The 12,703-nt window shown below is 39.5% G+C and overlaps 1 protein-coding gene across 1 annotated transcript; it reads left to right on the forward strand.

Moving 5' to 3' along the window:
- Window positions 1-2,064: 2,064 nt before the first annotated feature.
- LOC309796739 (zinc finger X-linked protein ZXDB-like) lies at window positions 2,065-7,601 on the forward strand. The gene has a single exon (XM_082610045.1). It carries the CDS (start codon window positions 2,137-2,139, stop codon window positions 4,642-4,644), a length of 2,508 nt encoding a protein of 835 aa, XP_082466171.1. The 5' UTR covers window positions 2,065-2,136; the 3' UTR covers window positions 4,645-7,601.
- Window positions 7,602-12,703: the final 5,102 nt, after the last annotated feature.

Below are 12,703 nucleotides of genomic sequence, written 5' to 3' on the forward strand. Positions count from 1 at the left end.
GTGGTAAAAAAAAAAAAACAGTAAATTAAATTCTGGCAATACTTGGTGTAGATGAAGATGTGCAGGAGCAGGAACTCTCTGTGTTACTGGTGGGATTGTAAATTGGTACAACCACTATAGAAAACAATTTGGCATCGTGTAGAAAAGCTGAAGATACGCATCCTCTGTGGGCCAGTGCTTCTGTTCTTGCATGTATACCCAACAGACTTTTAAAGATGAGTCCCATGAAAAATGCCCAAGAATGTTCTTTGCACCATTGTTCATAATAAAAAGCTAAAAACAACCCTGGATGAACCCAGTGTTCATCCAGTGTAGAATGAAATAATCATATCATAATCACTTTGCTAAAATCATGCACTGGAATGCTAGTCAACAATGGAGACAAAAGATCTACGGCTACTAGGAACAACATGGATGAGTCTCTCAAATAAATATGATACACAGTGAAAGAAGCAGGCCATAAAAGGGAGCATGCAGCATGATTCTGTTGATATAACTTCATATAAACTGTATTGCTTAGGGATGCATACAAAAGTTGTAAAGTCATATTTTAAAAAAAGCACTGAAATGATTATCACAAAGTCAAGATAACGACTATATCCATAGGGGAGGGTATGGTTTGTAATTGGGAGGAATACGGTGGATGTATTCTGGAAGGCTGGCAATGGTCTATTTCTTGACCTTCGTCCTGGTTACAGGGGTGTTTGCTTTTATAAATTATCTAAACCTGGAAGATATGTTTGATGCATTCCTCTATACCTCATATTTGAAAAAAGATGTTTCCTCCAAAGAATGTAATAGAAAGAAAAATATGTGATGTAGAAATTTTGATGAGGTTTGAATTGTTATGGATGAAAAACTTGATCTTTTAATCAAGAGATAAGCAAGTATCCATTATCATTAAAAGGGGAAAGAAGGGATTACTTTAACTATAGGTATCCCATAATCTAGTCATCACTCTAAACCTTTCTCTTGCCAGATTAATTCACCCTGTATTTATATCAATTCCCAACTCACTGATGACAGACAAATTGAAGGATCATCATCAACATTAATAAGATCATTAGGCATCTCAGGCCAAATCCATTACAGTGAGACTAGGCCACCACACTTAAATGCAAGCAGGCACATTGGGGCTATTGGGCATGCAAAAGGCATCTGTGCCTTGTTCTCAGGAGAGTCCACTGCAGTAACTTAGGATTTAACCTTATCACATTTAACTAGTACTCTTGTCCAGAGACCGCCATGTGCTGGAGAATCTAGAGTAAGCTGAGGAATGTCCTCATCATGCTGTGAGACTGGACATAAAATTTACCATGGTGCAACCAATGGTGGAAGAGCAAAGAGTTGGTTTAGGTTGTGTACCTTATAGGGAGAACCCAGGAGTGGGTTGGGTTCTCCAGATTTCAATATAAATTGTTTCATCCTCCAGGCTTTGCATTTCTACGCTGAACAGTGCTAATCTGCTTTGGCCCCACCTCTTATTCAATCTAGTCTCTGCACCAGCAGGACAAAAAATTTAACTATGCGACAAATTTTCCTGAAGACATTGCTCAAGACAGTTCTGGATATGGAAGCTTTCCAGGAAATTTTTTTAAAAGACAACCTTTTCAGTAGGAATTAGTAGCACTATGGTTGTTTAATCTTGACACATAGCGTATTCTCTCAGGAATTTTCTGTCATCCATTAATCCAGCCATCCACCCAGAAAACAATGTTTAATACAGGATAAGTGCTAACCACCATGTTTAGCACTGGGAGGGGCTGGGGGTGTGTTTATTTTGGTACATAAATCGGTAGTGAGGTACCGATTTATGTTGCATTTAGTAGATAGATACCTAAGGTATTCATTCCAGCACCATTTCCCCTGTATCTGGGAAGACCTCCTTGATTTCCTACTAATATTAACTGTGGAACTTATTTATGTATACGAGGCTCTGCCCCTGGGCTTTCTATTCTGTTCTAGAGACCCAGTACCAGAATATTTAAATCACGGTGGCGTTAAACACGTTTTAATATCTGATAGGGCCAGTTTCTGCGCATTGCACATTTTTTTTTTCCTTTCAGGAACGTGTTCGGGCCCGCGGCAGGGGGCGGGGTCGCGCCTCCTCCGCGACTCTGGTTCCAGCGGGGCCTCATGGACGCGGAGATGGAAATCCCGAGGCTGCTCCCGGCTCGCGGGTCGCGACAGGGCGGCGGCGCTGGCAGCCCCGGGGGCGGCGGCCGGATCCACAGAGGTCCTGACCCGCGGGCCGGCCAGGCCCCCGCGCGCCGCCTCCTGCTGCTCCGGGGCCCCCAAGATGGCGGGCCCGGGCGGCAGCGTGAGGTGGCCCGTGCGGCCTCCCCGGGCCCGGGCCCTAGCCCGTTGGTGCCGAGGCCCGATAACGCTGGCGGAGTCGGCGGAGGCGGCGGAGGCGGCGGAGGCGGCGGAGGCGGCGATGGCGGCGGCGGCGGCGGCGGCTGCGGCGGCGGCGATGGCGATGACTTCTTCCTGGTGCTGCTGGACCCGGTGGGTGGAGACGTAGATTCCACGGGCGCCAGCCAGGCCGCAGGGCCCCTATGGAGGGAGGAGACCGGGCTGGGCCCACGGTTCCAGGGGCACGAAAGCGGCGCGAACCCCGAGGGCCGCCCTGCGCTGGGCCCCAGCTGCCTGTCCGCTATCCGCGCCCCAGTCCCGGCCCTGGCCCCGATCCCCGCCCCAGGCCTGGGCCCCGCCGCGGCCTTCGCGGGCACCGTCACCATTCACAACCAAAACCTGCTGTTGCGCTTCGAGAACGGCGTCCTCACCCTGGCCACGCCCCCGCCGCCAGCCTGGGCGCCTGGGGTCGCCCCTGCCCCGCAGCCCGGGGGTCTGATCGCCCCGCAAGCGGGGATCCCGCACGCCGCGCAGCCTGGCGACTGTCCCGAGCTGCCGCCCGACCTCCTGCTGGCCGAGCGGGCTGAACCCGCGCCCGCCCCAGCGCCCGAGGAGGAGGCGGAGGGCCCGGTTGCTGCTGAGAGCCCCCGCGGGCCGCTAGGCCCGGGCCAGGGCGTGGTGCTGTACCTGTGTCCTGAGGCGCAGTGCGGACAAACCTTTGCCAAGAAGCACCAGCTGAAGGTGCACCTGCTGACGCACAGCAGCAGCCAGGGCCAGCGGCCCTTCAAGTGCCCCCTGGGTGGTTGCGGCTGGACCTTCACCACCTCGTACAAGCTCAAGAGGCACCTGCAGTCACACGACAAACTGAGGCCCTTTGGCTGCCCGGCAGAGGGCTGTGGCAAGAGCTTCACCACGGTGTATAACCTCAAAGCACACATGAAGGGCCATGAGCAGGAGAACTCATTCAAATGCGAAGTGTGTGAGGAGACCTTCCCCACGCAGGCCAAACTCAGCGCCCACCAGCGCAGCCACTTCGAGCCTGAGAGACCCTACCAGTGCGCGTTTTCGGGCTGCAAGAAGACGTTTATCACAGTGAGTGCCCTGTTTTCCCATAACCGCGCCCACTTCAGGGAACAGGAACTCTTTTCCTGCTCCTTTCCTGGCTGCAGCAAACAGTACGACAAGGCTTGTAGGTTGAAAATTCACCTTCGGAGCCACACTGGTGAGAGACCTTTCCTTTGTGACTTTGAGGGCTGTGGCTGGAACTTCACCAGCATGTCCAAACTCCTTAGGCACAAAAGGAAGCACGACGATGACCGGAGGTTCATGTGTCCTGTAGAAGGCTGTGGGAAATCTTTCACGAGGGCTGAACATCTGAAAGGCCACAGCATAACCCACCTGGGCACAAAGCCTTTTGTGTGCCCCGTGGAAGGCTGCTGTGCCAGGTTCTCTGCTCGAAGTAGTCTCTACATTCACTCCAAGAAACACTTGCAGGATGTGGACACTGGGAAAAGCCGATGCCCAGTCTCCACTTGTAATAAACTCTTCACATCCAAGCACAGCATGAAGACCCACATGGCCAAAAGGCACAACCTTCGCCAGGATCTCTTAGCTCAGCTAGGAGCTGCAAATTCTCTTACGCCCAGCAGTGAACTTACCAGCCAGGGGCAGAATGACCTCGGTGATGCGGAGCTTGTGTCTCTCTTCTCTGATGTGCCCGGTAATAGTTCTGCTGCAGTATTGGACACCGCACTGGTGAACTCTGGAATCTTGACTATTGATGTGGCTTCTGTGAACTCAACTCTGGCAGGGAACCTCCCTGCTAATAATAATAATAATTCCTTAGGGCAGGCGGTGGACCCTCAGGCCTTGATGGCCACCAGTGACCTTCCTCAAAGTCTGGATACCTCACTCTTCTTTGGAACGACAGCTGCTGGTTTTCAGCAGAGTCCCTTAGATACGGATGATGTCTCAAGTCTAAGTGCGGGGCCATTGGGATCTCTGAGCTCTTTGGCTATGAAAACCTCGAGTCAAGAGCCCCAAGCTTTGACCCCCAGCAGTAAGCTAACAGTAGACACAGATGCTCTGACTCCTTCAAGCACCCTTTGTGAAAACAGTGTCTCGGAACTACTGCCGCCAACCAAAACGGAATGGAACGTACATCCTGACTCTGACTTCTTTGGACAGGAGGAAGAAACCCAGTTTGCATTCTCCAATCCAGCAGGAAACCATGGGTCTCAGAAAGAAACAGAACTTATCACAGTGACTGGCAGCTCATTTTTGGTATGAACTAAACTCTATTCATTCCTTGCCACATGGCTTACTTTTATTGATGACACTCAATTTTAAGAGTATTCTGGACTAAATGTTTAAATGCAGTCATTTCTTATAGGTTTGAAAAAGAACAGAGCCCTGGGCTACAAGTTTGGAGATTTAAATTCTGATCTTGAGTCTGGAACTGACAGGTTGTGTGACCTTGAGCAAGTCACTTATCCTATCTGAGCCTTAATTTCCTTATTTATAAAATGAGGTAGTTTGAATAGATTGTTTCTAAGTCTTTTCAACTCTATGATTCGTTGATAATATGCTTCTTTCCTTGAAAAAAATTAGGACATTTTTCAGTGATGTTGCATGTGCTTTTTTTCAAACCTGCATAAAATACACATAATAGTAGAATGAACATTCATGTATGTGACACCCAACTTCAGCTATTGTCAATTCATGAACATTTTTGTTTATATAATCTCCATTCTCACTCTCTCCCAGTATTATTTTGAAATAAATACCAGATATCACATCATTTCAACCATAAATATGCAGTATATATTTCTATAAAGCATGGGTTCTTTTGGAATAATCTTCAGTTCCATTATCATACTTAAAGTTAACAGTAGTTCTTTGACACTGTCAGGGTTCCAACTTATAATTGTCTCATAAATGCTATTTGTTTTAATATTTTTAACAATTAGAGTCCCAGTAAGCCTCTTAACTGTCTTTTTAATCTGTATGTTACCCTGTTGTCTCTTTTCTTTCAATTTTACTCATTGAAGAAAGGAAGTTGTTTCACATGTAGCATTTGCCACAGTCTTAAGTTTTGGTAATTACATCCCTGTGGTGTTAAGTTCCCCTATCCTTTGTTTCCTTAATTTGGTAGTTGGATCTAGAGACTTGATCAGAATGGAAATATGATTTGGGGGGTAGGAATGTTTCATATGTCGTGTTGTGTTATTTTAGCAGGTGGCACATAATGTCTGGTTTTCTCTCTTGTGATATTTGCAGCTGCTGGTGACTGGTGCATTAATTCATGATTACCTGTGCTTCTGATATCATGAATTGTTCTTGTAGAGTTACTATTAGTGGAGGAAGAAATGCTGTTGAAGGCATGTATAAAAGTTTGTTAGAAATATTATTCAATGCCAAAATAGTTTCTTAAAGGTAGAACTAACAAGAAAAGAAAAAAGTAGCAAAAAATGTTTTGACACTGCTCCCCATTTATCTTCCTCACCTCTTTTGATGATGAGAGGCTTTGCTGTTGTAGAAATTGTCAACCAGGACTTTGACATGAAACAGACCCACTGTCAAATTCATGTTGGATAAGTGGCCTTGAATAAATTAATTTCACTAAGCCTCAGTTTCTTAGCTGTCAAAGGATCATAGCAATGCACACACATAACTAACACACCTGAGACTTTTAATCTTTTCCAGTTTTTAATATGTAAAGAAAAATACTATGTGCTTTGACATATTTTGGTAAATTTATATAATCCTTTTACCATCTCAATCCTTCCTATTGTAAAGAAGAAATTGGGATAATTTAATCCTGTTCATGTCCAGACAAGGTTTGTGAGAGTTAAGGTGTAGCAAGATAGGGAATCTCTTTATTCCATCTGCTGAATTATTTCCCCCCAGGAATTTCTGTGTCTAATGCCAGGAGTGGAAACATTGCTCACCGGTATATCTGCATCCCTGTTCATTAGACCAATTTGTCACCGTCTTTGCTCTGATTCCAGAGTTAGACTTTGCTGTAACTGCAGAGCCTGCTGTTGCAGCAAGCTGATAATGGAGCAGAGAAAGTTTCCTACTCTCTGTGGTCTGGAGAGCTCATTGTTTGCATTTTCCCAGAGTTGAATATTGTGTGAAATGTCTGTCTTATATGAGTGTAGCATTTTGAATTTTGTGGAACATCTTCACAACTGTTGTTCAGAGCAACCCTATGTGGTAGTTTTGGCAAGATTTGTTCTGTGGCTCATGGCATTTTAGCAAATGCACATTCTAAATGGACTTTGGCTAGTGACTGACAGTTCTATATATATCAATAGCTTAAAACAAAGAAGATAAATTATTTTCACCTCTCACGTCCCACCCATCCAAATTTCATGATTTATCCCTGTGTCATAACTAGCTGCTGTTTTCTACTTTAATTGGTTTCTGTTACTTTCTGTTTACTTTCTCCCCAGTCCACTCCCATGTATGTGCATTCCAGCCCTTACCATGCCTTACTTTTTATTTTTTAATGGATAGATCTCTTCCTGCTACTATTCCTCAGATCTCCTCATAGCCCATTTTCTTCCAATGATAACATTTGCTGAGTGTACACTGCAGTTGTGTGTATAGTAAGAAGTTATTTTCTGAGCTTAGATAATACTGTGTGTATATATGACTCAGATGGTAAAAGACATTATTTTCTACATTGTTCAGATCAGAAGTAGATTTGTTTTATTATTTCCATTTTTTTAAAGTTTTTGCCAAGGAGTTAAGCTAAAACTCGTGTTTGCTGTAGTGTACTAGCCCAGTAGTGTTTGCATGTGAATGCCTATGGATGACAGTTATTGTAGCTCTTTGGCAGTGCACTAAAAACTTGTCACTTTGAAATGTTTATGTACTGTGTGTATGGGGGTATACACACACATACACACACATATATTTTTAAAGTGGTTTTATTCATTTAGTGATAAACAAAAACTAGGCATACTTTTGTAAATCAAAGAAATGCTCAGAATTTCATTGTGTCTACACACTCAATGGTTTTCTCTCTTTGCTTTGGAAATATTTGTATTCATAAAGCACATTTCAAAAATATTGTCATTCATTAAGGCCTCTTAGATTGAGCACTGTTTTTCATGTCTGGCAGTTAATGTGCGTCAAGGATTGAAATGAACACACAAGTAGCGAACATCAAATAAATTACTTAAACATGAAGAGAATTTATACTGTGGCTTCTTGTTTGAATTCTTTAAACCAACTTCCGTCCAATAAAAAATCATTAACTATATTTTTTTCCTACTCATTGCTTGAATTTTCAAAGGACAAATGTTACTTATCTCATGGGTTCACAGGATTTCATTGAACAAATTTGTTCAAATTATTCCTCTTTCAACTCCATTTTCCAGAAAAGTGGTGAAACTTTTTATACTTTCAAGGTACGAAGTTAAACTTCTGTTGGTGGTGGTTTAAAATTGCCATCACTCCTTTTGAATAATTGTACATGTTTTAATTTAATCCTATTTCCTTTCTGCTTCTCCTCAGTCATTGGTTTATTAAAAAATCTTGCCAATTGGAAGCATAATAACACGATGGCTTAAAAAGAAGTTTCTTTCTGGATACTCTGTTGATCATGTTGACCATAAGTTCAAAATATATCGGCCTTGGCATTTTTACCAAGTAGTATAATTAATATAACTCAATACTGAGTAGAAGGAGTCAATTGTGGGTAGATTATTAAGTTTATTTGTCTCTTCATGTTCTTATCCAGGAGACATATGAGAAGGCAGGCAGGAGCAGGCAGGAATAGAATCGTCAAAGTCCAATATCCCTGGAGATCTGTGTGAAATTGGCTTCTGGCTCCTTAGCCAGAGCCACTTCTGTCACTAGAGAAAATTGTGAGGCAAGTGGTGGCATAAAAACCTAGTCATGAGAACCCCTATTATAGTCTCTCCATTTTATAATTCCCCTGTCCACTAAAAGAGATAACCCTAGAAGGAGTGGAAGAAAAAAAAAGTGAAAAATTAAAGAAGGAGCATGAATAACTCTCCAGGAATTATGCTGTATTTAATGGTAAATTTGATCGAAATCCTACACTGTCAACTAAAATATTTTTTCATTCTTATTAATTGCTGACATTAAAAAATATATAAAACCCTTAATTGTCAATTTTTCTAAAGAAAACATCCTAACAGTATTTTAAAAGGAAGCATACAGTGATCTAACAGCACCAACAATCTCTGAGTCCCTTAATACCATCCTTTATACTTATTTACCAAGGTACCAATCAGCCGTTATGTACTGAACATGTAATATGTGAAGCAGTCTGAGGTATTACACCTAAGTATACTTCATTAATCCATTAACCAATATTTTACCTCTTATGTACCACTTATGTGACAAGTATTGTCCTTATGTTCAAAGACATCATCTAGATGGGAAACTTTTAAAACCAATGTATTGCAGAATTCTAAGAGGTACTTTATAGATTTTACTAGAGTAAAAGTTATTTTCTGTGAGTGGACATAATTTTGATAAGGGTAAATCAATTTACAGAACATCATCAAATATTTATTTCATTATAATATTTCATTTAATGTATAAACATTAGAACAAAATTATTCTAAACTATAATTTTGACAGGTGTCTTAGAGTTGATAAACTGTAGCAAAAAATATGAAAATCAAGTATGAAGTAGGCTTTATTTTGATTCATTTCTAGATTACAGTCTTTGATTTGAGATGTGCTAGAAGTGATTCTAGAGATTTTATACTTTCTCATTTTATCAATGAGAAAAGATATTAAAGCCTACGCTTTTTGCCTGTGAAATTTATTTTCCTATTATATGACATAATTGCAAAATTTACTTTTTCCTATAGACACACTAGCTGGAACAAATGATATAGTAATTAATTCCATACAACATATGAGGCTGAGAGTTAGACATTAACATGAAGGAACCTAAAAGTTCACCAATGCTCTGGATTGGGGGTGGAAGTGTCCAAGGAAACAAGCAAGCATGCAGTTTGATTTCTAGGTAAGAGACAGCAGCTTAACACTTTCTGTCTGTTACAGAATAGCAAAAGAAAACTTTCATTGAGATAATCAGTTTTGTGTCCAAGATGTAGAACAACCAGAAAAGTTAACAAAAACAAACAAGGTTTCAGATATTCTGCTTATAGCATAATTGCAAAAGAATGCCATTTATTTTAAACAGGATTAACCTCCCTCTTCTGTTAACAATGTAGAGTGGGAAGATACCTTCAGGGTGAGATTTGATTCACATGATAGAAGGAAACTGGCCACCTGTGTGCTTGGAAATTGGCCAGAACAGAGAACCCTGGAACCCTGGAAAGTCCAGTGAATGTAGCAGCAGCAGTTCATCCCAGGCTGGTTCCAACTTTAGTGATGCCACACTGAGTCCTTACTCTCAAAAGTACCTGCATCAGTTAGGTGACACGTACTAGAGTCAAACCTTAACACTTGCTACTTCTAACAAGATTTAGCATTTTCCCCTTAAATTCACATATGTTGTGGCTTCCTGGCACTGGTTATTAATTATTTAGTTATAACTTTAACAATGATTCAATCAGAATCATAATTGTTAAAATTATGTTAAATTTTAACAAGCCTCATAATTGTTAAAAAGCAAGTGTCAATATTTACTATTTTATCTCCATTTAAAAATTGTTTTGACTAAATTAGTTTTTTCACACAGGGCATGTTTTCCAACATTATTTGAGTATGTCTCAACCATCTTTGTATGTTGGCAGCAATAAAACTTAGAGATCTGTTAGGATAAATATTTAGAATTATGGCTGCTTTGAAAATGGAAAAGTTAGGCTGGCTTCCTCGCTTTCATAGATCAGTGATAGAGCTCTTGGAAAAGTTGAGGAGTAAGACAGTAAGTAATCTTGTAGCTAAGATCAACGTCATAGGGAAAAAAAACTATTTGAGTCTATCATTTAAAATTATCCATTTATATTTATCAAGTTTTCTGCTGAATATAGTCTTACATGTTTTATGAACATATAGAAGCCTATTTTTTAAAACTCCATCTAAAACATTGTCATTAATTTAGACTTAAAAAAATGGACTAACTAGTATTATATTTTATTTTTATGAAGGGCATTTTATAGAACTTAAAACATAGGGATCCAAATACAAAATATACACAGTCCTTAAATATAATAATACTTCATAATATTTATTTGGAAGACATTTCTGAACATGATTCATAATATATTCTGTTGCAACCACAACAAAAATATTTCACAAAGGTGAAATATAACATGGATTTGCAGCTAACATTGAACTAAATTTCCATACCATAATAATGGTAGTAATAAAGGGCATTGAAATTTACTTCCAAAGGTTGAAAAATATGATATACTATGGTTAAAAAAAAATACGAAAGAACATTTTTACAATTGAGTCACGTGTTTTTTGCTTTCTCAAAAGTCTTTGAATAACAATGCCTGGATAGATATTTCAGCCACACATTTTGTACAGTACTATTTTCTGTATTTTCCAGTTACAGATAGCAATATAAAGCCATAAAATAGACATTATTACAGAATTTAATGATTGTCTCTTTAATACTAGTTACATAAAGAATCATCCAGAATACAAAGCAACCAATGAAGAGAGCAGTTTCCTTAATTTAGACCCTCATATGAAATGCCAAAATATAGTCAAATTAGATGTTTATTATTTTACTTGACATTCTTAGTACATGGTGCTTTCCACAAGAAATACTATGTAAAGGAGTTCTTCTTTTCGCCTTACAATGGCTATTTGAACCAGATCCTTTTACTTATTTGGAGTTTGTTGATTATTCTTTTCAGTATACTGCCTATATGTAAACATTTTTGAAACTATATGTTTTTATTGTTTCTTGTTCTATTTTATTTCAAGCAACCACATAGCATTTCATATATTTTTTCATTTATAGGATGTATATTTAAATATGTTTATTGAAGTATAACATGCAGAAAAGTGCCCAAATATGAACGTATAGCTTGATGAATTTTCACAAACATGAAAAAAAGAACTATGTAAACACCACCATGCTCAAGAAACAGAATCCTACCAGCTCCTCAGCTACTCCTCTTAGATCCTCTCCCTTTCAAAGTTCCCACTTTTCCCCAATGATAACCAATATATTATAGATATAGTGGTTCTAATATTATAGATTACTAATAATCTTCTAATAGTCTAATATAGATTCTTCTAATATTATAGATTACTTTTGCCTATTTTATAAATTTATATAAATTGAGCTATATAGTAAATATTATTTTGTGCCTGAATTCATTTGCTCAACATTATGTTTGTGAGATTCATTCATGTTATTCAGTGTAGCAGTTCATTTTAATTTCTATATAAAATCACATGCTATGCATCCAAAAGTTGATGGGCATTTGGATTGTTTCTAGATTTTGGCTACTTCAAATAATGCTATTCTTGTGTATATATTTCAGTGCACTTGTATATAGAATTCTGTTAGTTAAATACGTAGGAGTAGAATGGTAAGATCATATGATAGCATGTGTTTTAAATTCATTAGTTACTGTTAGTTTCCCAAAATAGTTTATAAACACAGTGTGTAAGAGTTCCAGTTGCTTCATTCCTTGACAGCCACTGGTATTTTCAACTTAAAAAAAAACATTAGCCATTCTGATTGGTTGTCTAGTAGTACTTCATTTTGTTCTTAAATTTGCATTTCTCAGATGACTAATGAGCTTGAAATATTTTATTGGATATTTGGACATCTTCTTTTGAAAGTACCTGTTCCCGTCTTGTGCTTATTTAAGTGAGTGTTTTGTCTTTTTTTTCTTACTGATTTTTAGGAGTTCTTTATATGTTCAAGACAAGAGCACTTATTGGTTGAATATATGGCAAAGATATTATCCTTCTCTTTTCCGTCTTGTAAATAATGTCTTTAGATGAAGAGAAGTTTTAATTTTAATGTAGTCCAGTTTTACAGTGTTTTGCTTTTTGGTTTGTGCTTTTTGCCCTTAATAACACTGTTGCATACCCCAAGATTATGAAGATATTCTATGTTACTACTTTCTAGAAACTTTTTTTTCTTTTCACATTTATATCCATAATCTACCTGGAATTAGTTTTTGCAAATTGCCTAAGGTAAGCTGCAACAAAATTCAGTTTTTCTCCATTTGGATATCCAGTTTACTCTGACTCATTTATTAAAAACACTACCCTGTCATCATTGTTCTGCAGTGCCCATTTTGTCGCATATATTGTGTCAATAAATGTTTGAGTCTGTTTCTGTGCTATTTTGTTCCATCTGTGTTTGTCTGTCCTTGCACCAGTACTACATAGTCTTACATAGTTTAGTTTTATA

Source organism: Mesoplodon mirus (genome assembly GCF_964341445.2).
Source record: "Mesoplodon mirus genome assembly, chromosome: X".
NCBI lineage: Eukaryota > Metazoa > Chordata > Mammalia > Artiodactyla > Ziphiidae > Mesoplodon > Mesoplodon mirus.

Excerpts from the sequence above, each read along its gene's own strand:
- LOC309796739 (XM_082610045.1), top strand. The coding sequence starts at position 2,137 with ATGGACGCGGAGATGGAAATCCCGAGGCTGCTCCCGGCTCGCGGGTCG.